We start from the raw sequence: 27,547 nt of genomic DNA, 5'->3' as shown, positions 1-27,547 counted from the left end.
ATCAGCCAGGAAGGCCCCCATTGCCTCAGGATACAAACCGTCTGGTTAATTATGCATTGGGAGAGGGAACAAAGAATTCTTTTCTGAGGTCAACCTCCTCTCTCTGTCTCTAAGGCAAATCAGGTACAGTTGCCCCCTTTCCAAACCAGCAGCTCCCAATCTCACTGCAGCCCTCAGTGTTTTTTGAAGCAAATTTCCCTTGGCACGTGCACATTGGAACTACCTGAGCATCTTTTAAAAATGTCGATGCCTAGCTTCTGCCCCCAGACATCCTGATTTAGTTGATCCAGGATGGTAAGTAGACCTCTGAGTTTTTAAAGCTCCCCAAGCATAGTTTGGGAACCACGTCATTCCTAATGCCTGCGCCTCACATACCCTCAGAGCAGATCTTGGGGACAGGCCCCACTTCCTCCAGGGCACCCTTACCCTATTGTAACAATAGAAATATGGGGGCAAATTCAAATCCAGCCGATATTTACTGAGCATCTATTATATGTCATGCCCTGCGCTGGGAATTTCTTATGCTTTGTCTTATATCTTGCAGGGGGATTAGGGGCAAGTGCCCATTTTAAAGGCAAAAAGCTGTCTTGTGAAATAAGGGTAACTCTCGGATCTTCATGATCTATGGCTTCCTGCTTCCAGTATGCTCCTCAGATAGAGTGGTTTACTCTGTGCTCACTTCAAACGTGAGGAAGGATGGTTTTACAAGGCCAGAAATGGGGAAGAGAGTGGGAAGGAGTGAAGACCCCAGGAGTTTGTCCCATCTGCATTCAACTGAACCATGTTTACCAAGTTTGAGCAGCTAATTTTTCTATGAAAAGTACAAAAAATTGTGTAAAGGTTAGAGATGTGGGACACAAGCCAGACCAATTTTGGTCTCGAAAGCCAGCTCTGTTCCCTATTAGCTGTGGGGCAAGGCAAATTATTTATCCCCTAAGCCTCTAAGATTCTACTTCTCGGTGTCTACCTCCTGGGTAATGAAGTAAAGGCGTGTCGCGTAGAGAGCATGATGTCTCTAGAAGCATAATCTTTGATTACCAGTATCATCACCCTCAGTATCATAACATAGCTTCAGGGAAGTAAATGTTGAAAATGGTCATCAACTTCTTAGCCTTATGAACAGATAGATATATGCCTTTTCTTTCTTTCTTTTCTTTCTTTCTTTCTCTTTCTTTCTTTCTTTCTTTCTTTCTTTCTTTCTTTCTTTCTTCCTTCCTTCCTTCCTTCCTTCCTTCCTTCCTTTCTTTCTTCCTTTCTTTCTTTCTTTCTTTTTTTTTTTTTAGGTTTATTTATTTCAGACAGAGAATGCAAGCGAGGGGGTAGGGTTGAGGGAGAGAGAGAGAGAAAGAGAGAATGCTCCAGCAGACTTCCTGCTGAGTGCAGAGCCAGATGCAGGGCTCAATTCTGGAGATCATTACCTGAGCCCAAATCGTGAGTTAGATGCTTAACTGACCGAGCCACCAGGTGCCCCAGCATATGTGCCTTTTTCTACCAATCTTATGTGCTTACTCTTGCACACCTTAGAAGTGTTTACTAATTAATAGCTGTGATTCTCTTCATTGTGACCTTTCTTTACAATATGAAGAGAAATGACTCAGCTCAGTCTTTGGCCCAGCTCAGGTACATTGATGGTTTGTACCTGAGCTGTGTGCCTCCTGGAGGAGCACCAGAAATGTTGACTTGGACCAGAATCTCTCAAAAATGTTAAGATGCTCTTATTATTCTCCTTTTCATATTTTTAAGCCTAAAGCTAATAACCCGAAGCTCTGGAGAGATATTCTTGTTTAAGACATGTAGCTCCAGATGTCACAATTTGATTTTTTTTTTAAGGTCAAGAATGATTTATTTTAAATCATCTTGGCTTCAGAACTTCTTGTTAGAGCATTAATAAATCTTAGATTCCAAAACCTTTCCCGGTATAGCTTCTTTGGATAGGATCATGCTCTGACAATGGGAGCAAGCAATGGTTGCTAATGTCAGGGAGATGAAGTAGAAAGAACAGTGGATTGGGATTCCAGAAACCTCGTTCCGTGGTGCTATTTTGCTACCAACTTGCTTGGGAACCTAGAACAGACTCCCCCATTGCTCTGAGCCTCCATTTCCTCATCTGTAAGATGAGGAAGTTGCTCTAATAACTGCTTACCAGAAACAGTAATTGATCTCGTCTCACTGTATTGTTTCATCTTATGATAATGATTTACTCTACCTTGTAGAATAAATTGTTGTCATTCCATTCTGTTCTCATTCAGAGTAACTAAAACCGTACTACTTCCTCTAGATTCTTGACCAAAGTAATAAATTGCAGGGGAAACTCTGTGTTCTAAGCAGCCTGTCAAGTATATATTTCCCAAGAAACTGCTCTCAGTTTACTTGCTCATCTGTTTATTCATTCAGAAGTATTTATTGAACACTCTACAGACAGACAATGTGCTAAAGGCAGGAATACAGCAATGAGCAAGACAGACATGGCCATATAGGATTTAGGACCAAACAGTGCCAGAAGAAAAACAAGTACATAAATAATCGTCTGTGCTAAGACAGACACAGAGAAAAGCTTTCTGGGGAAAGTGATGAATGGCCCGGGGGAAGTTGGAAGGATGAATAGGAGTTAGCAAGGTGAACGAAGAAGAAGGACAATGTCAGATGGGATGGAATATATCCTGAGGAGGTCCAAGTTTACAACTGTGGTCTCAGCTTACTGGGATTTTATGCATATACTTATATAAGCGCTCATTTTAAGTTATGTACTTAGCAGAAGAATTTATTTTCAGGCAGTAAAGGTTCGTATTCTTAGAACAATGCCAACTATGGAGATTACTCAAGACGAAGAAATAGGCCCAGAGGGAGAGGAATTTTCAGATGTGAAATACAGCGGTGATGAACGGCACAGCTCTCTCTGCATATGTAAAAATTCCTGGGCTATATGCCCTTTTCTTAGTCTTTGAACTGCCTTGAGTGAGAACAAGGACTGGATCTTATTTTGACGTTGGGTGCCCAGAGCACCTAGGACAGAGCCTAACACTTAGGGGGTATTCACTTAATATTGGTCAGTTGTTTGATTGATTTGTTGGTTAATTGGTTTGTTGTTTCTTGGGTGGATGGATAGATGACAAATGGATGGGAAGATGGAAGGAGAAAGGGATCAAAGGATGAATCTGGATAGATAGGTAAATAGGTAGGTGGGTGGCTGTGTGGATGGTTGGAGAGGAGACATAAGATACGAAATGTCCAAAATGGTGCCATACATACATAATAAACTGTTAATTACATATTTCTGTTATCCTATAGCATAGAAATAGTGTTTTTCATATTCATTAAAACATTTGTGCATCTATAAATTCCCACTCGTTTAACCTACTTTTATACTGTTTGTGGAAGACTCTTTTTCTCATCATGGAAAAAAGTATACCAGTTGTTTCACATTTATTTTATTTGTACAGAAAAACTAAAATACAAATGCATTATGCATAAAGCTTAACACCATATGTAACAGTGCCTGCAACCAGGCAAGCAAGCCCAAAGCAGTGATACTCCCCAAGCTTCTACTCACCCCACATATGTACTACTTCTCCTTAGGGTCCTGGTGGTTGGTTTTTGGGCTTTTGCCAGAATGTAACAGGTTTTGGAAGGATACAGAAAAACAGGCAGGAGGGCAGTTTCCTCTAGATTCCTATTGTTTAAGACATGTCATGTGGGGCTAAGAGACTGTTCTTCTCCATCAGAGGGCTTTTGAAAACAAGATGAGTGGATGCCAGGACCTTGTGTCATGGCCCAGAGATCCTGGGAATTTCAGACTAACTGGCACCAGGGAGCTGAGAGGTCACAATGTGGAATGCTAGGATTCAGATGACACCCTGGGTTCCATCCATTGGGACACCACAGCAATTCTTAGGGGCCCATGGGAACCAGCATGTTGTGTCCAAGTTCTGCTGGTATACAGACCCAAGAATAAGTGCCCAAAAGTGGTGGTGCTTCCTGCCCTGCCTGCCTGAATCCAACGTCCCAAAGTGCTCTCTAGGCCATTAGCCATCAGCTGTGGCCAGACATCCTGTGCTTACTCTTCTTCATGTTTTCTCATCCACTGGCCCTGAATGACTCATCCTGTGGAAGAGAAAGGACATGTAATGCCCCTCTGCACTCCCTACAATGTCACCCAGGTTTCTTAGGTGTGCATCATTCAAGGATATAGCAGGACCACTAGCTAAGTTTATTTAAAGAGTACCTGTTATTAGTAATAGTCATAGCTAATCATAGGTTACTAATAGTAATCATTATTAATAATAGTAATCATCATCATCATCATATTCAACCTTTACTGAGCCTTTGTTGTGTTTGGGGCACTGCAAATTATGTGCACTGTTGGTTTGAATCCTCAGAACGGTTCTAAGATTAAGTGTCAAGTATTAGTTTCCCAAACACTAGTATTATTAGATACTCATTAGCCTTACATGGTTACAACTAAGTGGAAAATGCTGATACTTCTAAACAATAATATAAATAGTAATTTTCTAAGAAAAGGACATATGTAGAATTTTTTCATTCTTTAAATATAGAACAACTGGAAGTAACTAATATTATAAGGAATACCAGTCTGAAACCTGAGTGGATGGTATAGAAGGGGAGTCAGCACAAACTATGCTTCATGTCCTATGAGTAGTCTGAGAACAATTAGGAAGTAGGTATAAGTCTACACCATCTGGATTTGATGTGACTGTCTTTGAAAATGGTTACTCATAATACATACCAAGTGTGGCCCAGTGATTCCCGAGAGTCACTGAGGGTGTGTTTTTAGAAATGTGCCCTCTGCTCCATGGTACTCAGAAAAGTGCTTTGTCACAGGAGCAAGGAACTCCATCTGCTGCCAACACCCAGTCATATGGGCAAGGTAAGAAAGTTGAAAGTGAAGATTTTGAGCCCATTCACATTTTCGCAGGCTGCCCTGCTGCTGTTCATCACATTCCCCAAGAGTCCAGAAGGCTCTTTCCTGAGTAGCATGCTGGAAGCCCAGGACCAAACTACCAGTCATATTTCCATCCAGGACCAATATAAGCTCTAATTTCTTCCTCCATGCTGTTTGCTTTCTATAAACTCTCCTCCTACAGGGATCCCTGGGTGGCTCACTGGTTTGCTGCCTGCCTTTGGCCCAGGGCGTGATCCTGGGGTCCCGGGATTGAGTCCCATGTCAGGCTCCCAGCATGGAGCCTGCTTCTCCCTCCTCCTGTGTCTCTGCCTCTCTCTCTCTCTCTCTCTATGTCTATCATAAATAAATAAATCTTAAAAAAAAAAAACTCTCCTCCTACAATATACCCTTTGTACCATTTTTCCTTCTGATATCAGAATATTTTGAGATACAAGCCTGTTTTTGCAGCATTTACACATCTTCAACGCAACCTCATACTCCTCAACCCCATACTCCTCATACTCCATACTTCTTGGTACCGTATGCCAAGAAGAACTGCCCTTTGTGATCAAAATACTTCCAGCTTAAACTCAACTCTCTGGTGATTTGGTCAAATTAAAATAACCCTATGTTTTTTAATCATGGCTGATCAGAAAATGATTTTTTTGCCATATACATAAAGGTAGTCTTAGTTATACTCACATGTCAACACCTTCCTAAGATTAGGCCTTACTTTGAAAGCATCACCTGCATAATCATTAAAGTTAATTTATTCATTAAATTATATATGCATGCATACATATAAAACGATGCCAGGCCTAGATCTGAGCAATTTACAGCTTACAACTTAAATTGCACACTTAATCATCTGTGAGTACCTACTATTATTATCTACATTTTACATTTGAGGAAATGAAAGTACAGAGAAGTTTAGTGACTTGGCATAAGGTCACCAGGCTGAGAAGGGTTGGAGCAGGAATCTGAATCCAGACAACTTAGCCCCAGAGTCTACTCATAACAAGGAACTCTTAGCAAAACAAACTTTTCACCATTTTTAGAGTTTATTTGCCATTTCTCTGACCATGGGGTTTGATAACCACACAGCAACACAGCATTTTCAGCTGAAATAGCACATTGCCAATGACAGTGTTAGCTTCTTAAACATTCATCAGGAGATGGTGGGAAACCTTTAGTCATTGATAAAAATAAAAAATGGAGCTGTGTTTCATTTTTATTATGGTAAGACTGAAGTAAAAAAAAGGTTAAACTAGAAAAAATTTCACTTATCTCACATAGAAGCTCCACTACCCCAAATCATTACTGATATATTACAAAATCTAAATTCTTATAGCTATACTATACATGTTAAGATGTCATTTTCTGAGTCTAAAATGTATTTAGAGAAAATCTATGTTATACAACCATAGTTAGTCTTTATTCCTTTGGTACCTGACTGCTGTTACAAACAGTATCTATGACAGAAACAGTATTTCTATTTTAAAACTTGTATTGCTCTTGGCTCAAGGTCAAAATCTCTTCAGAGATTTAACCTAAATCGTGTGTTTTTATAGAATAATGTTCTCATGTATTTGGGGAAAATTTTAATTCATATCAGTAAATGCCATTAAATGGCACGGTTTGGCTCCATAGAGAGTGAATCCTTCCTTAATACCTGTTAGATGAAGAGTTTTCATTTCCAATAATGTTACTTAGCCACTTATGCACATCTGAGACTTTCTTTAAATACAGCTATGAGATCCACAGAAGACTCTAAAACTTTATATTCATCCAGTTTCTAGTTATGTTTAAAACCAACCTAATTTTTTCTCCTAAGGTAAATACTCCTGGTACAAAATGAAACTGATGTAAACTGGAAAAAAAAATTTTTGTCTCTCTGTAGCAAAAGTTTGCTTTTTATCTCATCCCAGTCATAAAGGTAATATAATTAAAGGAATTTTGAAAGATAAAGAAAATACATCGGTCTATTTCCTTGCAGCAACTTCCATTTGGATTTATTTTTAAGATTTTATTTATTTATTCATAGAGACACAGAGAGAGAGAGAGAGAGGGGCAGAGGCACAGGCAGAGGGAGAAGCAGGCTCCATACAGGGAGCCCGATGTGGGACTCGATCCAGGGTCCCCAGGATCAAACCCCGGGCTGCAGGCGGCGCTAAACCACTGCGCCACTGGGGCTGCCCCATTTGGATTTTTAAATATATTTGCAAGCATAGTACATTTATAATTTTATATCCCACCATTTGCATAGCATATTATAGCCAAATTACTATATACTCTTCATAGACATCATTCTTGATTGTTGCTTGAGTCTAATACTTGTTTAGCTGTTTCCTAAAGTTAGGTTATGCACAATATATTCCATTTTTAATATTAAAAATAATGCTGCTCTGAATGCCGTTCTGTATTTAGGGTCATCTCCTTAGGATAGATTCTTAGAAATTGAATTATATAAACTTAAAGAAATTAATATATTTTTTAAAGATTTTATTTATTTATTCATGAGAGGCATAGAGAGAGAGAGAGGCAGAGACACAGGCAGAAGGAGAAGCAGGCTCCATGCAGGAAGCCTGATGTGGGACTCGATCCCAGGACTCCAGGATCACACCCTGGGCCGAAGGCAGGTGCTCAACCTCTGAGCCACCCAGGGATCCCAGAAATTAGTATTTTGAAACTCTTGATGCGCATGTCCAAATTACTAAGATGAGTTTAACGATGTACATTGGCTGACAGTTTCCTGCCTGTGTTTGATGGGCTCTTGTGGGGTGCGTGTGTGTGTGGCCTAGCTTGTACAGCCTGGGAGAGCATGGGCAGCGACCAGATCTGCTGTAGCATAGTGGAAAGAGCTTGAACCTGCCATCCAGAGACCTGGCTTTTTGTCCTGGTTCTACAACTAACGGGCTCCGTGAATCTGTGCAGCTGACTTGCCATCCTGCCGTTTGTGAAATGGGAAGATTGCCCCAGACACATTCACTTATTTAGAAACCGCGGTTGAGTGCTCTTGCTAGTCCTTTTTGCCAAAGAGATTAGAAAATATGGATGCAGTAAATCCTTCCTCAGGACATGACGCCCTACTGGAGGACAAAATGTGGAGAGGGCGAATCACATGACCTTTAGGAGGAAGAACTACTGAGCAGCTGCTCGGTTGTTCAAACCTGACTTCTTAGTTGCACGAGCCTAGAGTAGTGAAAACCCTCTTAGCTTCGGTTTCCTCGTTTACGAAATGGGGATGATACTACCTATGGCATGAGCCAGACGAAAGGAGGCAGTGGTTAACGGGCCTGGCACAGTATGTGCTCAACGATTGTTAGGACTCATTTTTTCTGTTTTGTTGCTGATGTCATTCGAATATATTTGGTAAGTTTTGAGTGGTGGGGAGCATATTGCAAGGGCATGGCTTCACAGAAGCATATCATGTGTTCAGAGAATGGGTCCCAGGTTCTAAGCATTGACACAATGTGGGAAGCAGGAAGAGGCCCAGCCTGCGAGGGAGGCCACTGGCCACATCTAAGGTGCTTTCTGGTTCTAATAGGCTATGGAGGCCACTTCACAGAGGGGGCATGGACGCCCCACCCAAAAGTCGGTTTGGTGTTGAAACTGATGATGCCACATGCCCATCAAGAGGATATGAGAAGTACAATTACTCACATAATGAGATTCCCTGGGGCCAGCAGGATAGACTCTCCAGAAGCTTTAAAAATGACTGGAGAGAGCTTAAAGGGACAACTGGCTTAGGGTTTTAGGGTGCCTAGGGGGAGATTTGCATGGTTTTGACTTCTCACTGGCCTCAAGGGACGGGGTGTGGGGGCCTTCTGAAAGCCGTCAGCAAACACCAAAAATGGAGTCAGGTTCTTTAGTACATGGGCTGTGGTGCGTTTATGATGGATGAAGGAAATCTCAATAGCTTTCTTCCCTTCTTAAAAGGAAAAACAGTCTCTCTGGATCCCACTTCTCCCCACCTCTTTCTGCTGCTCCCCTGGCTCTCCGTGCTCTCCAGTACTGATTCTACAATATTCTACTCCAGTGTGCTCTTCCCATTCTTTCCCAAAGCTTCTACAATCAGGTTTCCCCCTATCACCTTAGAGACTGCTCCTGTTAAGGTGATCACTTGGTCTCTCATGGTGCTAAAACCTTTGGTTCTTTCTTAGTCTCCATCATACCTGGCCTATAAACAGCATTAAATACAATTGATCATCTCTTCAATCATCTTCCAGAATATCAAATTTGCCTTTCTCTTTTTCTTTGGTCAGTTTCTTCTGAATTTCCTAACTTCATAATAGTTGGAGTGCCCTGGGGCTCAGTGCTGGGGCCTCTGCTGTTCGGTGTCCACTGACTCCCTTGCTATAAATCCATCTCCCCAGGGTAACTCCCAAGGGTGTATCTCCAGCATCTATCCCCTCCCCCCCAGAACTCCAGGTTCTTTTTTAAGATTTTAATTATTTATTTTTAAAGGGGAGCAGAGAGGCAGAGGAGAGGGGAGAAGGATAACCAGACTCGGCTCTGAGAGTAGAACCCAATGCAGGGCTTGATTTCATGATCCTGAGATCATGACTTGAGCTTAACCAACTGAGTTTGAACTCAGGTTTCTAGGCCTACTTCATATTAAACACACCAAATAGAGTTCCTGACCATCTCCCTCACTCTTGCCCCTTTTGTGATCTTCTTCCTCTCATTTATTTTTAAAGATTTATTTATTTATTTATTTATTTGAGAGAGAGTGTGCATGTGAGTCGGGGGAGGAGCAGAGGGAGAGAATCCCCAAGAGGACTTCCCACTCAGTGCACTGACCCCATGACCCATTAGATCATGACCCTAGCCACAACCAACAGTCAGATGCCCAACCGACTAAGCCACTCAAGAGCCCCCTTCTTCCTCTCATTTAATGGAAACTTTATCTATTTAGTTGCTCAGGCCCCAAACTGTACTGTTATCCCAGGGTCCTCTTTCTCTCTTATACCTCACATCCAACCTGTCAGCTAGTCTTATGAACTCTGCCTTGAGAAAATACGGAGAATCTGACCACCACACACCACCTCCACCACCCCTACCCTGGTCCAATCCACTGCCTTCTCTTCGCCTTTGAGTTGCCTCCCAGCTGACCTCTCTGCTTCCACCTTCATGCTCCTGTGGTCCTCAACACAGCAGGCAGAGCAGTGCTTTTTAAGAATAATTCAGATCAGGGGGATCCCTGGGTGGCGCAGTGGTTTGGCTCCTGCCTTTGGCCCAGGGCGGAATCCTGGAGACCTGGGATCGAATCCCATGTCGGGCTCCCGGTGCATGGAGCCTGCTTCTCCCTCTGCCTGTGCCTCTCTCTCTCTCTCTCTCTCTATCGTAAATAAATAAAAAAAAATGAAATATTTACTATTAAATATGCTTTTAAAAAAAGAGTAATTCAGATCATACCGCAAATCCATGCAAGGACCTACAGTTGGTGGTCATGCCACTCAGAGTAAAAAATGGGAGTTCTTACCCTCTTCCGCAGGGCTCTGGGGGGCTTGCCTCATCTAGTACATGCTATGCTAGCCACTCTTCATTTTTGCTATTTAATTTTTTAAAAATATTTTATTTCTTTATTCCTGAGAGGCACAGAGAGGCAGAGATACAGACAGAGGGAGAAGCAGGCTCCCTGTGGGGAGCCCGATGTGGGACTCGATCCCAGGACCCCGGGATCATGACCTGAGCTAAAGGCAGATGCTCAACCACTGAGCCACCCAGGTGCCCCTATCTTTGCTATTTCCTGAACATGCCAACCTCACTCCTCTCTCAGGGATTTTGCATTTGCCATACCCTCTGCCTGGAAGGCTTTTCCTGCAGACATCAGCATGGCTCACCCCGTTACCTCCTGCCAGTCTTTTCTCAACTGTGACCTTTTCATTGAGGCCTCTCCTGATGATTCTGCTTTAAATTGCACCCTCCACAAATTGTACCCTCCACCCCTAGCCTATATTCTCAGTTTATTTTTCTTCATGGCACTTACCTCTTCTTAGAATAATCTATAATATACTTATAAGTTTTGTTTATGTCTGCAGTCCAAGAGAGTGGAGATTTTTGTCAGTTGTTCACTACTCTATCCCATTGATGTTAAACAGGGTCTGATATACAATCAGTGTCTAATAAATTTTTGTGGAAGGAAGGAAAGGAAGGAAGGAAGGAAGGAAGGAAGGAAGGAAGGAAGGAAGGAAGGAAGGAAGGAAGGAAAAAACTATGTTTGAAACATGTCCAAGAATAATTCTGTTGCATTAAAACGGAGTTGAGGTCAAAGTGGATGTGGTCGTTTCATACTGAGCTATCCCTCTGCAGCATGGGTGCTTACACATGAGCATGACAGTCTGTCTTCCCAGAGCCGGCACCTACTGGTGGAAGTGTCTGCATCACCCCACATACTCTGACATTGCATCTGGGAAGGAGCTACAGGGTCATGTTCTTGGCATAAGGCTGGCCAACACACAGATATGAGGACCAACTGTAGAGTTTGAAAATCCCAGTCACACAGAAGAACAGAAATAAGCTTCAATTCACATTTGGAATTTGCAGGCATCCATATTTCAAACTGCTGGGTTCATAAATAGCCCCAGGAGCTATATCGGGCAATATCAGCTGCACAGCTGTGAATGGCGTCAGAGACTATTTTGTTTGGGTGATTGCTCACTGTAAAAGCCCAGTAGGGGATTTGAGATTTTTTTTTTTGTGAAAATTTGAAAAGCCATTTAATCGGAGTCTTTGTCCTTTGCAACATAGGAGAGTTTGCATGCAGAAAACAGCTGGTCAATTCGATTTTTTTTTTTCTTCTAGTAAAGGTGCGCCTTACCCCAGTTGTTTACCAAAGTACCTGGTGAAAAGTAGGTTGGGACTCTTTGGCACATTTTGCTCTGCAAATTGCCAGGCTGCAGTATGACGAGAGAATGTAATTCAGCAAACCTATAGCCTCTGGCAGAGATTTCTCAGGCTCAGCTGGGTGAGCTACAGTGGCAAGGAAAGTGTAAGAGGAAGTACAGTTGGGTTCTACTATACAGTTGGGTGCCATAAGCCAGAAATGGAGCATCTTTGACTTTTGTAATAAAACACATAGGTCGATCATTCGGGGCAACTGCTTCTTTGGCCTGATGAAGGGAAGGTACATGACAGCAAGGGAATACAAAGAAAAGGAAATGAATGTGGACTATGAGAAGAGGAGGAAGACAGCAGCTGGGAACTTTGTAATAGCAGCTTCTCCCTTAAAATATGTATTGTTTCTCTGGGTCTTAGTTTTACAAAAGGTTACCTAAAATATTCTAAAGCAATTTTAAGGCACTTGATTCAACAAGTGCTCCATTCTCTCAAAAATAACCCGGCCAGACCTTCTTAAACTTGGCACATAGGAAATCTGAGAGTCTTAAAGTTCTCATTTAAGTAAATGGATGACTACAGTGATGCATCCATCTATTCTTCCCTCTTTTAAAAACTGGGCGCAAAAACAGCAACAACTACGGGTTCAAATGTGTGAGATGCTTAACACAACCTAGAGAGTCTGTCTCTAACACAGAGGATTTTTTGTGTCCACCTCTGAGGCGTCTGTGAGAGACATCAGCAATTAGCCAAAATCGTTGACCTCCACCCCAATAAAACAGCTGGAGAAGTGATGCAGGGAGAACAGCAATGATAACATTACACACTCGGTCAACCCAGGAAGTATCAGATTATTTAGCTGCTTCCAAACAAGGTGCTTTGGTCCGTTTTAGAGACCACACAGGCCCTTCAGTTTGGGGTGAACACTGACTGCTGTGGATGAGGGGAAATGAGTCGTAAAAGACCGGTCCTTCAGCCCTTTTGTGCCTCTCGTATTGAGAGTGGCCATCTGTCCCTGGAGAACAATTGGAGTGGCAGCTGGGCATGTTGTGCCATCAGAGATAAAGGCTCCTTCTCCTCGGACCAGAGCACAGCAGTTTTGGAGGTCACCGGCAGTTTTAGGAGTCAGCCAGGGCAGCCCTCAGTCCCTGGTGTTTTGATGGACTCTGATGACACCAGGATTCTGCAGCTCTGACCAGCACGTGGGCAGGAGAGATGGCAGGGTCCCACCTGCTGTCTCGCATTTTTTTAGCAGTCATGGGGATAAGCTTGCAGCTCAGCCACATCCTTGTATTATCTTCCTCCTATTTCAGGGCTTAAAACCAAAAGCAGAGAATATAGCAAACACTGCTGGGGCAGTTCTTAGGAGGAGCAAGGAATATTTATCTGGCATCGGTAGTGTTCAGAGTACATGGGATCAACTAGGCTGGGCTTAGTGGCATTAATAAAAGGAAACCATCCCTTTGATTATCATTCAGGAATCTGAGCTTATTTCACTTAAAATTTCTGATTTTTTTCACTTGCTATCAGGAATAGAGAGGCACATCTAGGATGCCACCGCAAAAATTGTAATTCCTGCCCCATATCCACCAGTCCTATATGTGTATGTGTGTGTATGTATACATATAATGTATATATGTATGCGTGTATATATTTTTATATTTTTTGTTTTGAGCTGACTAGATGCCTGCAGCATTTTACTGAGTGTCTCTGGGCAAGGTTTAATGTTTTGTGGCTTTGGGGAAATAACATGCAGCCCAGACTCATCACCCAGACATATGTGTGGGAAGTGAACGAAGGGTCTAAGAAAACTATAAGAACATGCTGACTCTTTGTAAAATTATAAGTCATTTTGATAGAAGGCAAGGAAAGTAGAAATACTGCGAAAAAGGTGGGTACTTATTTTTATGCAACGGAGCTTCTGTGAGTGCCAAGCTAGTGTTGGTCTCATGTTAATCGCTGGAGATATGTTCATAGAACTTTGGGGAGTGCCCCATGTTAAAAGTTTCTAAAGAGCCTCTGGGAACAGAGAGGAGAGATGAGTCCTTGTGTCAGTGAGCTGTTAGCCACCACTGCTGATCTGCCACAACCGAAGTGTCAGGCATTCCCATGGAAAGAGAATCAAGACACTGGATTCTATTCCCCTGGACATGCCTGTTAGCACCTTGGTTTCCTTAACTGTAAAGTGAGGATAATGATACCCACTCTACCTTCTTGATACAGGAAAGATACACTATAACATACCCCACAAATATGCGATGCTACTTTTAATATTACTCTACTGCCAAACCTGGTTGTATCCTTCAGGGCCTGGCCTGCAGGATCTCCCCATTTCCAGGGCCTCATCCTGTGACACAAGGGATCCGACCACTTCATCAAAAGAAAACCCTAAGTGCATGGCCAGTGGCTTTTATATCAGAGGCTCACAAGAGTACAACTAGATAAGCAGTGATGATAATGAGCCTCTATGGTGGTCCTTTGACCTCAAGATACTTTATGGCCATGGACATTCATTGATTCATTCATTCAGCATAACTTAGTAAGAGCCTATTTTGTGCCCAGTGCAAGGTATGGCCTTGGGGTCTTATTCGTGATGAGAGCACACACAGCACCTGATGTCATAAAGCTAACAGTCTAAAAAGGGTCATGAACAATAATTTTAAAAGTGTATCAATAGTTTATTGTTATAAATTCTCAAGATGACAGGAAGAAAGGGAAGGGAAGCAGGGCTGGAAAGGCGGCAGGGGCCTACACAGACCCCTGTAGGCCATGGTTTGGATTTTTGCTTTTAGCTTAAGAATCCATGGAGGTTTTAAGTAGCACAATGGCAGGTGGAGGTGGGGTGGCATAGAAACATGTTCACATGTTTGGAAAGATATCGATTCCTTGTGGGAGGGGAGGATGCTCAACAGCATTTAGCACTTGGACACCTCCATCTTCTCTAACAATTTCCCTGGATTGAAGCCCTTGAGATTCGTACAGCAGCTTTCAATGCCAAGAGTGTATATTTGAATCTCCTAGAGGATTTCTTTTTTTTAAGTTAGGAGTCCATCCCCAGAAATTTGGATTTAAGTGGCCCTAGACGGAGCTTGAACATGGCTTTTGTTTTGTTCCCACGTAAATATCATCAAAGTTGAGACCCATAAATTCAATGGAAAGCACAAAATGGGTCTTCAAAGTGTGGATCAACATGAGCAATACCTGGAAACCTGTTAGAACTACAGATTGTTAGGCATGCTCTCCCACTGACTGAGTGAGAAATGCTGGGGCTGCCCAACGGTCTGTGTTTTCACAAGCCTTCTGGGGGTTCTGAGGCTAGCCCCAGTGTGAGAAGCACCAGCTGTTGGCATCTCACAAGCAAGAGAACCAGAGCCTGGATCTGGTTCTAGATCTAGTTGTAGAATAGCCCTGTGACACGTGGGAATGGAGCGGGTGCAAATCATGAACTTCTCAGACCCTCGGTTCTCACCTGTAAAAACGGCAGGCAGGATTGGATGAGCTCAAAGGTCATCTATGATGTTATGGATTTATTATCAAGGCACACTAAACCCAACAAACTTTTTATAATGTACTTTTACAAAATCCACATCTTTATATAATGGAAATAGAATGTGATCAATGTAGGAAACTCCAAAATTAATGAAAAAGAAGAAAGTAAATGTCAATTAAAATTACTTCACCCAGAGATGACTGCCACTTATCTCCAACAGTTTGGTGTGTTAGAGAAGTTTTTTCTGATATTTCCAGTGTCATCAAATTAACAAAAGTGGGAATCATAGTATAGATGGTTCAGGAGCCTACTTCTTACCAAACTTCATTATATCAGGAGCATATCCCTTCATCATTAAAAGTTATTTTAATCATCTTTGTTAATATGTATATAATATTCCGGGCAGCCCGGGTGGCTCAGCGGTTTAGCGCTGCCTTCAGTCCAGCGCATGATCCTGGGGACCTAGGATCGAGTCCCACATCGGGCTTCCAGCATGGAGCCTGCTTCTCCCTCTGGCTGTGTCTCTGCCTCTCTTTCTCTCTCTCTCTCTCTCTGTCTCTGTCTCTCATGAGTAAGTAAATAAAATCTTTAAAAAATATATGTATATAATATTCCATGACATGTTTACACCATAATTCAACCTCTCCCCTCTCTTGGACATGTAAGGCTTTTCTCATTTCTCATTAGTAGTGTTAGGATAAATATCTCTTTATGTATCTTTTCTAACTAATTCATCTGAAGATCTTTGGTTGGTTGGTTGGTTGGTGTTTTGTTTTGTTTTGTTTTGTTTTGTTTTGTTTTGTTTTTGTGGGGGAGAGGCCAGGGGAGGGGCAGAGAGTTAAGGAGACAGAAAATCTTAAGCAGACTCCGTACCCAGCACACAGCCTGACACAGGGCTTGATCTCATAACCCTGAGATCATGACCTGAGCCAAAATCAAGAGTCAGACGCTTACCTGACTGAGCCACGCAGGCGCCCCATGTCTGAAAACCATAAGAGAATCCTAGAAATAGAATCATTTGATCAATGCACATGAGACATTTGATCCATGGCCAGCTTTCTCCCCAGACACGAGCTACCTCATCCAAACACCAGCAGTACATCAAAGAGCTCTCCTCAGGACACCCTCACAGCATTAGTGGTATCGATTTCCATTTCCAATACTTGCCATGAGGCAACAGCTGCCTGTAGCTGCAGGGTAGAGCTTGCAGCCGGGGTGGAGCTCAGGCTGTCACCCCCTAAGGGGGACTCAGACTCAAGGGACAGAGAAGCCCAGGAACACAAGAGCTGGGGCTGGAATAGTGGAGAGAGACTCTCCAGGGACGGATGATGACATTTTCAATGAACCTTCTTTAAAATGCAGAATGGGATTTACTTGAAGTCTGAGGAAGAATGGGAGGTTGATGATAGATCACCCTTTCTAGAAATTAGTACTAAAAAGGCAGAATGTCATGGTCCCCTAGAGATGGGGCTGCCCGAGTCAGGTGGAGAGAGGGGGCCTCTGGTGGACAAACTTCTGAGGTCCCTCTGGGCTTATGATGCTAGATGACTAAAGTCAGCACAGAGGGAAGGGTATTCCTCTTTCTCCCACCGCCCCTCTCTCCTGGGCACTCTGCATGCACATGAGCACCCCAGTGGGCTTCCTTTTTCCACATCTTCCCGCCCCCCTGCCCCACCCTTGCCTCCTTGTCTTCACCCGACACCCTTCCACTGCCTTCTTGCTACCTGATTCTTGGCTTCAGGATCCTCCTCATAGAAAGAAGGGCAGTGAGAGGCCGCAAAAAATAGAATCCAAACCTTTAATTTATAAAAAGGAAAAAGGAAGTGGTGAGCTTATTTCACTATTTATTTATAGCCCCACCTACTTCCAAAAGCATCTTAAGTAGCACCTGCTCTGGAAGAGGCTTCAGGGAAAACAAAAGTCTCCTCTTTAAAAAACAGACCAGGAAACACCAGCCCTGGGAGCTGCTAATGGTTAACAGTGGGGAAGAGAATAATTTGGGCCTTTAACCCCTGGATATTTTTAAATGTGGACCTTATTTCAATGAGGCCATTTCCAGGGTAGATTAAAGCAAAGATTTATTGTACATCCAAAAGAAGTGAAACTAAGTGTTCAAACAAAAACTTGTTAGCACTATTCACAATAGTCAAAAGGTAAAAACAGTGCAAATGCACATCAACAAAATGTAGTGTGTCCATACAATGGATTATTATTCAGGAATAAAAATCAATGAAATATTGGTACGTGCTACAGCACAGATGAACCGTGAAAATATTTTCCTGAGTGAAAGAAGTCAGTCCCCAAAGGCCATATATGGTATGATCCCGTTTATATGAAATATTCAGAACTGGGAAATCCATAGAGATAGAAAGCAGACTTGTGGCTGCCAGGGACCAGAAGGAGAAGGGGATGGTGAGTGACTGCTTAATGAGTGTGGGGTCTCATTTTGGGTGATGGGAATGTTCTGGAGAGTTGTAATGATTCCAGAGCATTAGTGAATGTGCTTAATGCCACTGAATTGCTGAAATGGTTCAAATGGTAAATTTTATGTTACGTGTATTTAAACACAATCAAAAACAAACTTGGTATTATGTTGAGTGAAATGAGTCAATCGGAGAAGGACAAACATTATATGGTCTCATTCATTTGGGGAATATAAATAATAGCGAAAGGGAATAGAAGGGAAGGGAGAAGAAATGTGTGGGAAATATCAGAAAGGGAGACAGAACATAAAGACTCCTAACTCTGGGAAACGAACTAGGGGTGGTGGAAAGGGAGGAGGGCAGGGGGTGGGGGTGAATGGGTGACGGGCACTGAGGGGGGCAATTGACGGGATGAGCACTGGGTGTTATTCTTTATGTTGGCAAATTGAACACCAATACAAAATAAATTTATTATTAAAAAATAAAAAAAACTTGTTCATAGCAAAAAAGAAAGAAAAAAGCATAGACCTAGTTAGTTGTGCCTGGGTTCTAATCTCAGCCCTACCACTTACCTGCTGTGTAACCTTGGGCACATCACTTAAACTCTCAGTTCCCATTTCTTCATCTGTAAAGTGGGGATCATTATAATAATCCCTACCTTATAAATCTCAAATGAGTCAATGTATGTAAAGTACTTAGTACCACACCTGGCACATAGGAAGCATGCTGATAAATATTTGTGTTATTAACCTAACCCAGGTATTCCCCGCTGTAGGTAGTTTTGCCCCAGAGGAGAAAATTGGCAATGTCTAGAGAGATTTTTGATTACTACAGTTGGGGGGTTCCGTTGGCATCAGCAAGTAGAGGCGAGGGATACCACTAAACACCCTACTGTGCACAGAGCAGCCTCCCACAACAAAGAATTATCTGGTCCCAAATGTCAGTGGTTCCACGGTTGAGAATCCCTGATTTACATGGAGCATGTAGGGAAATGTGCTTCCTCTAATGAATGTGTAGACAAAACTAGGTCAGACAGAAATTTTTTGCTAGAAAGGACTGTCAGCAAAACTATTAAATGTCCACCGTGTATAGAGAGCATGGCTCAGTCATTATGGGGGCTATAAAAGAAACCAAGGCGCTATCCTTGAGATGCTTGGGCGAAGACGAGCTCTGTGTGACGGAGTTAAGAGGGGAATTTTACCAAGAGATGTTTGTAATCGCTTTTCCTGTAGTAAGAGGGTGATCTGGGGTCATCCACACTACTCACAATAATGCTCACTCAAATGCCAGCACTTCTGGTTCCTTGTAAAGATGCATCTTAAGTAGCCACTGTGTGGTTCCTTCACGTGTCTGAATGCATCTTGTGTTTGGGTAAATTCTATGGAACAAATATCCGAAAAAGAAACCAGTGTCACAAATAGAAGTAAAAATTACTTGTTATAAGTAAAGGCACAGACACAAGATAAAATATTAAATCTCCTTGTGTTCAACCACCCATGTACCAAAAGGCAAAGGAGATCCTTTTTGCCCACTTTCCATTTAAGGAGTTGTTTTATTAGATTCTAAAACCATACATCCATATAATTAGCCTAGCTTAGTTCAGAGAATCCATTTTACACAGAATGGCTCACCACCAAAAGGCCTCTGTGGACTAGCTAGCAGTGAAGGTTTGGGAAGGGACGCTATTCCTTCTCTCTCCCTTTCTGTCTTTAGGCTAAAGATTACAAGCCTTTCAAAGATATACCATGTTTCCACTCAATCCCATTGAGTGACAGATGTCCTTTATGATTAGGTGATGAGCAGTCTGGTGGGGCCCATCAGCAAGGCAGATCACTGGAGGTTTAGGTCCTTGGAAGCTAACGCATGGTGATGGGGGATCATAAGATAGACAGGAGACCCTACCCCATACAGTCACTTTTGCACAGCTTCCTCCACAATGCTGGCTTCCCATAGGTACAGGTAGTTCCTGGCAACTTATATTAATTAATTCAGTGCCTACCATGGCAAGGAATTTTATTAGGTACCTGTGAAGAAGAAACAGGTGAATTAGACAATAGAGCGTGTCATGATGATTTCTCAATAGGGCAGGGGCAAGCATAAATCGCTGTCATATAAGTTAGAACGCGACAAGTGAAATCAGAAAAATGTGGAAAAAGCTATTTGGGATTTCAGAGGAGGTAGTTGGCCTCCAGTGGGGAGTTTGGAGAAGACTTTTCGGAGAGGGTGGCATTTGAGTTAGAATGTGAATGTTGTTGAGCCTATCAACATGTAGAATGATACTGGAAGATGCTACAAGACAGAGGCAGCTACTGAGGTGAGGGGTGTGTCAGAGAAGAGAGGTTTTGTAGGATTTATGGAGGAGAGTGCCGGCGAAGAGATGAGCCGGGTAGATTGAGACAAGGTCATGAAAAACCCACAATGCCCCAACACGGTTAGGCCATGGAGAATCACTGACCTTTTCTGGGCTGGTGCATCCAGACTACGAATACTGTGCCGCCACGTGCAGTGTGCTGCGGAGATACTGTGGGGCAAGAATGGGAAGAGGGGCAGACTTGGCCAGTATTTCAGATCAAGCAGGACACAAATGGCAGGACATGGCACCATATCAGCTTATCTGGGCCAGGACCTGGTGTTCAGGAACAGAGGCGCTGGACACAGATACTTTGGGTTCGAGTCCTGAGCTGTGCCACTTAAGCCCATGGCCTGTGCTTTACCTCTTGGTGCCTCAATCTCTTCATCCAAAAAAAAATGGGAGTCAAAGTCTTGTTTCTCATACACGTGAGCTGAAAAGTAAACACGTAAGTGCCTTTAACACATTGCAGATATCACCCTGCGCAACGTAAGTTATCGTGCTCAGTAGTTCAATATAAACATTGACTCTTAAGGGCGCATGGGTGACTCCGTTGGTTAAGCGTCTGACTCTTGGCTTCACCTCAGGTCGTGATCTCAGGGTCATGAGATCGAGCTCTGCATCGGGCTCTGGGAGGGGAGGGTGTGGAGTCTGCTTAAGATTCTCCGTCTCCTTCCACCCCTCCCTTCCCATCCCTTCAAAAACAGAAAAAAAAATTGGCTCTTGTTACCCTTGAGGGTACAAGGGTGACCTGAGAGAATGCACTTCTGAACTACGGTAGGACAATGGTAATTGTCAGGAATAAAGAATTCCACAGGAAAACAGCAACCTTGCTTTATTCTCCACAAGGCTGCTTGCAGGGGCTGAAACGTGGGGCCCTGTCTCGGTAGAAGCCAGGATGGCACCCCTGGCCTGTGCATCTACCCCCACGGCCTGGCTACCCGCATTCTCCTCACTTTCTAGTTCCCACAGCATTGATTTTACTTGAGGGCATTAGCCGCATCGAACCTTGTCAGCAGACCAGGAGTTCTCCCCAGACATAATGATTTCCTCACTGCTACAGTGACGAGACTTGGGTCCAAAACTTCTGGTCCCAGGGGAGCCCATCAAACAGATGATGCTTTCAAGAAGCATCAGGCTTGGGGAGCATCAGGCTTGGGCGCTAACAGAATGAACATGCAAGATGTCATATTTAAGATAAAGGCAACTTTGACGTTTGGGTTTTAGTTAAGGAACACCTGTGTCTCCAGTATGTGTGTGTGTGTGTGTGTGTGTGTGTGTGTGTGTGTGTGTGTGCACGCACACTGGTGGGGAGGAGAGAGACTGGGAGCAAGACATCCCACGTCTTCTGTTGAAACCCTGGCTGTAGAGCTCAGAGCTAAAATGCCATGCTCTTTTTCCATGCCCAGTCACTGTTCAGACTGCTCTGATTTAATGCATGCATAAGAATAAAAATTAAGCTTCAAGTGCTAGGGCAGTTTTTTTTGTTTTTTTTTTTTTTTTTTTTAAGCGAGGCAGGCTTTATCCCCATAAGATTAAACAATCATCAGGGTTTAAAGGTTTAATCTGCCAGAGTCCAGCCCCGGATGGGGTTCAGAGCCCCAAAATAATTGGATACAGCCCCAGGCTTTGAACGTCAGAGCGAGTAGGGGTGTGTGTGTGTGTGTGTGTGTGTGTGTATGAAATGTGCACAGGCACGAGGGGTCTGTCCTGTGGCGGGAGCCCTGAAGCCGCCTGCCCCTGCCGCCTCCCCCGGGGCCCGGCGGCGCCCGGATACAGCTTCTGGGGCTTGCTGTGCACATGAATGTGCGCTATTGTTCAGGCACACGTCGGCCCTAAGAACTAGCACCGAACAGCCCCGTCCTTATTCAGACGCAGAGCCCCCTCCATCACTCAAAGCAGCCCGTCCAGGTCACATGCCCGGGGCCGCTGCAGACAGGACGCAGCTGCCTCGAATCTGCTGCCTGACATTAGCCGCGGTTCGGAAGACCTGCCAGCGCTGAGCCTTCACGGGGGAATCTAGAAGGATGTGGGGTGCAGGCACTATGTTCTCCGAGGAACTGTGGCCGGAAAATGAGAAAAAATGTGCGGTGCTTCGGAAGCCTAAGCAAGGCAGGAAACGCCAGGAGCTGCTGGCCGTGGCCTTGGGGGTGAAGGTGGGAGTCAAAGGCGCCTTTCTCTGGCCCCCTCTCAAACTCTTTGCCTGTTCGCAGATCTCGTCCCTGGTCCGAAGGGCCGCCCTCACGCACAACGACAACCACTTCAACTACGAGAAGACCCACAACTTCAAGGTAAGCAAGCCGCTGCGCTCCTCCTTCTGGGGTCAGGGGGCAGGCGGAGGGGTGCCCCTGGCCGTTCCCGGCTCGTCTTGGCTTGTGAAGCACCGAGAGGGCACGTTGCTCAGCTTTCCGCGTCTGGCCCCATGCATGACCTCGCACCGTTGCTTGGTATCAAACTGGAGCCCCCACCCAGCAAGCAGTGTGCTCTGTGCTGACACCTAGAAACACCTTCATGGGGGTGACATGAGTTGCAGGCAGCTGGGCCCATTGCCGCTGCAAACCGCTGTCCGGCCGAGGAGCAGCGGCGCGGGCCAGGCCGCGGGCATCCGGAGGTCTTCTGGAACATCGGGCGGTACTTTTCCACTCAGGGTAGCTCTAAAGACTATTGCTGTCTCTGAGCAACAGAAAACAGTTGCCCATTTCACAGTCTGTGTTCCGTCTTTGTTTTCAGGGATGCTAACTCCTTTGGTTTATGTGTCGACAGCTGTGAAAGCAAACGATGACAGGAGATACCATCCAGTAGCTTTTGTTTGCGCTCCAGGTCCAGGGGGGGCACCCCCACACACCCCGGGCTCCCTCCCGGGGCAGCCTTGATCCTGCTCAGCAGACCAAACAAAAAGATAACGGAAAGTTGGTGGGGGCTTTAGTGGATCTTCCCCTGTGTGTTTATAAACTGGAAACACTGCCGTCTTCATTTCGGACTAGCGCTTGTAGCAAAGGGCCTAACGTCAGAAATCACGGCCTATTTCCTTTGCCCTAATGTGTTTTCCAAGCAGGGCTGCTGGGGGGGGATTCTGATGCCACATTGCCTGGCCGGGGATGCCGTGGAGTGGAGGAGGGATGGGATGGAGTTTGAGGTTTGACCCCAATTATCAGCAAATGGGCTGACAACTTGGAAGTTGGAAAGTGTGGAGATGGAGAATCCAAGAAGAAAAGAAGAGGCGGGGGCAAGCAAATTATGAACTGCTTTTTTTTTTTTTTTTTGTAAACTTACTTCCTTTAGGACCAATAGCCTGAGTAACTGTTGGAACCAGAGAGCCCTTTGTCAGAGGTGACCAGGGAAACCTCTTTTATTCTTTCACTCTGTCGCTTTCCAGTTCTTCATAAGGACAAATATGTGTCTATTAAATATACATTCATGTCAGTTCAGTCTGTTTGCCCTGCTGCTGTTTTTAGAAAGTGAGCGGCTCGGGCATTTGCATGCTATAATTGAGCTGAGGAATGGAATTATCCAGCTCTCCATATTTAGCATGAGGATGAAGAATTGCATTATATAGATCCTCATTGATGCCAAGGCTCTTGATATTTCGCCCATTGCTGAGTAGTGATGGGCCTGATTGGGGACACAGGAAGCGGTTTATGTTTTTTCTCTCTTTTCTCATTTCTGTATTTATCCATATTAATTTTTTTTTTTGCCTGAAGAAAGTATTTTTTTGACTTTGGGCAGAAATCCTGATTCTTTGCATCCTGTGGATGCACCACTATGGACTGGGAAGAGGGATCTTCTTGGACTTGCAAATTCTTGTCCTTCCTCTTGAAAATTCCAACTCTTCTGGCTTTAAGAAGCAATTGGACCTATGCGTTTACTGCGATATGTGTTTGCATGGGAATAGCTTCTCCCTCTGTATATCACGTCTGAGCTTGTGTGCAAAACACACAAGCATATTTAGTTGATTGACAATTCCAAAACCGGTTTCAGTTTCTTTCATCTCGGATCTCTGAAGGGGAAACGAAGACATCTGAAACAAAAAGAAAGTTGAAACTCATTTTCTTAAATAGTGCTGTTTCTGACGCGGTCTGTATTACTTATTTACCACTGGAATCCATCAACGGTGTTTTCAATGTTTGCTTGAAAAGTCCATATCTATTTGATGTGATCTCTTCGAACATAGCTACCGAGGAAGAAAAGGCAGAGAACAGACAAGTTGTTAGAAGAAAATACATAAGCCAGACAAAGCGTTTCTCTTCCGTGTTTTAAATAGACATCTTTGAGGCATAGCAGGTCCTCGAGTCTCTGTGTCACTTGATTGTGGCTTTCAATGGTACTGCTCGTGCCACTATCCTTAAGAATGAGTGGCAGGGCCAGGAGGGGGTGGTTCCCGCTGTCACTCCTCGCCCCCGCCACCATCATTCAGCCTTCTCCTCACCCCCAACTAATTTTAAGTGGGAATTTTGCATGGTCTTTAGAAGAATACTCTAAAAGCTGGTCAGTGCTATAAATAGAGCAGTGGGGTTTTAGTAACACGACTAAATCAACAGAACAAAGAAAACTCTTATCAAAGGCTCCCTGCCATCTGCTTGGAATTAGTGTAAAATTAAGACCTAAAACACAAATTTGTTCTCTATGCTAACATCTAATAGGCTTTATTCAGGAACTCTCTTGATTTGTAATTTGGGTTATTTGAGAGTACTATGTAAGGCATAAAGTAAGTATTCAATAAAAAGAACAAATAATCACATTTTCATGATTATCAGCAAATAACCCTTGCTAGGCCCTATCTGCACTCTTGCCCAGGAGCTCCTATGAGAGATTTCAATCTGCCAGCAGATCTAAATGCCTCACCCCACAACAAGATTTTTTGCCCTGTTAAGGACTACTTCCCCAGGTAAAAAGCCATCTCCTGGCTCTCCCCCTCCCCAGGAACTTCATCAAGAGGAATGAATAGAAACTCCCACTCTGGGGGCACCTCGGTGGCTCAGTTGGTTAAGCGTCTGCCTTCAGCTCAGGTCATGATCCCGGGGTCCTGGGATGGAGCCCCACACCGAGCCCCAGAGCCCCACATTGGGCTCCCTGCTCAGCGGGGAGTCTGCTTCTCTCTCTCTCCCTCCTCCCCTGATCGTTTCTCTCTCTCAAATAAGTAAATAAAATCTTTAAAAGAAAGAAAGAAACTCCCAGCTCTCCCCAGTGCTGCTCCTTAATACCTACATACTCTCCATGTCTAGAAAAAGACAAGTTAGTTCTGGGAATAAGAACTTTTGGAAGCAAAGTAAAGTTATGCTTCATCTCATGCAATAATAATGTACTTTCAACACTACATGCAAATGCAGTTGTTGCTCATTTAAATCCTAAATTCTCTGGGGTTACTTGCACGTACCGGAATCGGGAGGTGTTTGTTGAGAAAATTATGAAAATGACAGGATCCTCTCTGAAAGGAACACTCTTTGATAGACAGAAAAAATGCTCCTTTATTTAACTTATTTTACATCTGCATCTCTTTATCTAGTTGACTGAAAGAGACACTGTCCTGTAAGTAGAATAGCTCTCTTTGAGATGCTCCACCTTAATGACACCTTGTGGCTAAGCTCCAGCATCTTCAGGCTAATGAACTCCAGAGCCCCAACAATCTGGAACACTGTCCTTCCTTCCTTCCCCACTTAGCACAGCAATGATGTTGGGGTGGCCAGCTTGGTTCTCCTGGCCACAACTTGACTTTGGGTGAGGAGCTTAGTTCCTGCAGCCTCAGTTTCCCTATCCGTAGAATAGGAGTGTTGTAAGATTTAAGGAATACATGTGAATCACTTACGGTCTATGGCATCCGATTGGGTTAGCCTTGGTTATTATTTTGCTATTCATCTTTTTGTCTCACTCCTCTCTTGTACTTTTGTGTTTAGCTTTCTCTGTATCTGTATTTATTTTCTACCCTTAACTTCTTCATGCCCTTCCTTCTTTTTACCAGCATCTGTTTCTTCTGTCTCATTAATGACACGGGATAGAAAGATGCAAGAGTGTTCTGGGCAATGCAAATGACATGAGTGAAAACTTGTGTTCAGAAATGAGCCAGAAGTGAACAGGGTGCAGAGAAGAGACCAATGGGGGGGAAAGGTGCTCACCTCACATGTGGGGTAGGCCAAATCGAAGCAAACTGAGGATCCTAGGCATTTTCTCTGCTCAGCCTGCTTGGATACTCAGCCCAGTATACATGTGCATGTACATCACTCCCTCCTACTGAATTCTCTCCTCCACCTAGGCCTGGCAGGACACTCCTCTTTCCTTATATGGAATATGGATGGAGAGCAGAGGCCCAGAAAGTTCTAAAAGTTGAAAAGCAAACCACTGGACCCCCACCTTATCCCATGTTCCCCGTCTCCTGTCCATCTCCCTGCCCCTTCCACATCCATCCTCTTCGTATCCCCCACCCAGCCCTTCCCCACCCTCCTACCAGCTTTACTTTACTCCATAGCACCCACCACTAGCACGCTACACATTTACTTGTGTGCTTGCTTTCCCTTTACCAGCTGGAAACACTCACTCCTGGGACATAGGATTCACACCCCTATGTCCAGAGCAGGGCCTGGCCCAGAGAAGGCCATCAGTAAATACTGCTGGAAAGCATGTGTAGCAGACATTGCTTGGCCCTGCCTGAGTGAGACTGTCTCCCCACTCGCCACCCCACCGCACAGTTTGACCTCGGTCATGGCTTGTCCCACTTTCGTTTGCTGTGCTCAAGTACTTCCAGGTGCAGGCCCTCATCAGGGTCACTAGATTGGGCCAGGGAGGGGGACCATATCAAGGTACACCAGGCCAGTCCTCATTCCCTGTTTGGCCAGTGGGTCAGGCTGAGCAGTGTTGCTGGGTAGCAGTACTCAGCAGTACCTAGTGCTACCCAGTGCTACCCAGTGTCTTACACACGGGGGAAGCGGAGGAGACACGTGCCATGGCCTACTCTTCTTGTCTCAGCTTCTTGTGCGGTGACTCTCAAATGTGGCCCAGTCTTGGACATGAGTGAAATGGTTTCCCAACACACCCTTTGATGCCTCCCACTCTCCATGGACCAAGGCTGCACAGTACACCCTATTCCCAGGTATGCCACGTGTACAAACATGCTCCTGCAGCAGGTTCCTTCGGTGCATGCCTACCCACCCCATAAGATCCTGGGTTCCAAGGCCAGAAGTTCGGGAGGCTGAGTGTGTCCTGGACCTACAGCCAGGACACCTGTCCAGGGTGTGGCAGCACCACCACCAGCCCATGTGAGTGATGTGGCCCATTTCCAAATTCTCTGATTATCATTGCCCTTTTTTTTTTTAGTTTTTTTTTTCTTTGAAGATTTTATTCATTGACTCATGAGAGACAAAGAGAAAGAGAGAGAGAGGCAGAGACACAGGCAGAGGGAAAAGCAGGCTCCCCACAAGAAGCCCAATGCAGGACCCAATCCCGACCCCAGGATCACACCCCAAGCCGAAGACAGACACTCAACGGCTGAGCCACCCAGGTGCCCCATGCTTTTTGCATTCTTATCAACCCAGTGGTCATTTGCTTTGGAACAA

The 27,547-nt window shown here is 44.3% G+C and overlaps 1 protein-coding gene and 2 long non-coding RNA genes across 5 annotated transcripts in view; 1 reads left to right on the top strand and 2 right to left on the bottom strand.

The window, feature by feature from the left end:
• LOC140608765 (uncharacterized) overlaps positions 1–3,823 on the bottom strand; it is a 51,953-nt gene extending 48,130 nt beyond the window's left edge. Inside the window, exon 1 of the long non-coding RNA XR_012010741.1 lies at positions 3,551–3,823. This is a non-coding gene — a long non-coding RNA (uncharacterized lncRNA). The remainder of the gene's footprint in view (positions 1–3,550) is intronic.
• Positions 1–27,547, top strand: part of CHN2 (chimerin 2) — a 296,002-nt gene that overhangs the window by 239,316 nt on the left and 29,139 nt on the right. For 2 of the 3 annotated variants that reach the window (XM_072783629.1, XM_072783630.1), the window contains exon 7: positions 22,217–22,294. In XM_072783629.1, coding sequence (XP_072639730.1) covers positions 22,217–22,294 — 78 coding nt within the window. Of the gene's footprint in view, positions 1–21,856; positions 22,116–22,216; positions 22,295–27,547 lie in introns of those variants that run through there. The other variant, XM_072783631.1, reaches the window with a different exon arrangement.
• LOC140608768 (uncharacterized) lies at positions 11,335–26,381 on the bottom strand. Its single transcript, XR_012010747.1, has 4 exons — positions 19,556–26,381; positions 18,921–19,031; positions 16,955–17,026; positions 11,335–16,232 (listed from the first exon to the last, which is right to left on the bottom strand). It is a non-coding gene; the product is annotated as an uncharacterized lncRNA (long non-coding RNA).

The sequence above is a fragment of the Canis lupus genome, chromosome 18 (genome assembly GCF_048164855.1).
Source record: "Canis lupus baileyi chromosome 18, mCanLup2.hap1, whole genome shotgun sequence".
NCBI classification, from domain to species: domain Eukaryota; kingdom Metazoa; phylum Chordata; class Mammalia; order Carnivora; family Canidae; genus Canis; species Canis lupus.
The sequence above is the reverse complement of the archived record's forward strand: the minus strand, read 5'-3'. Positions and strand labels throughout refer to the sequence as shown.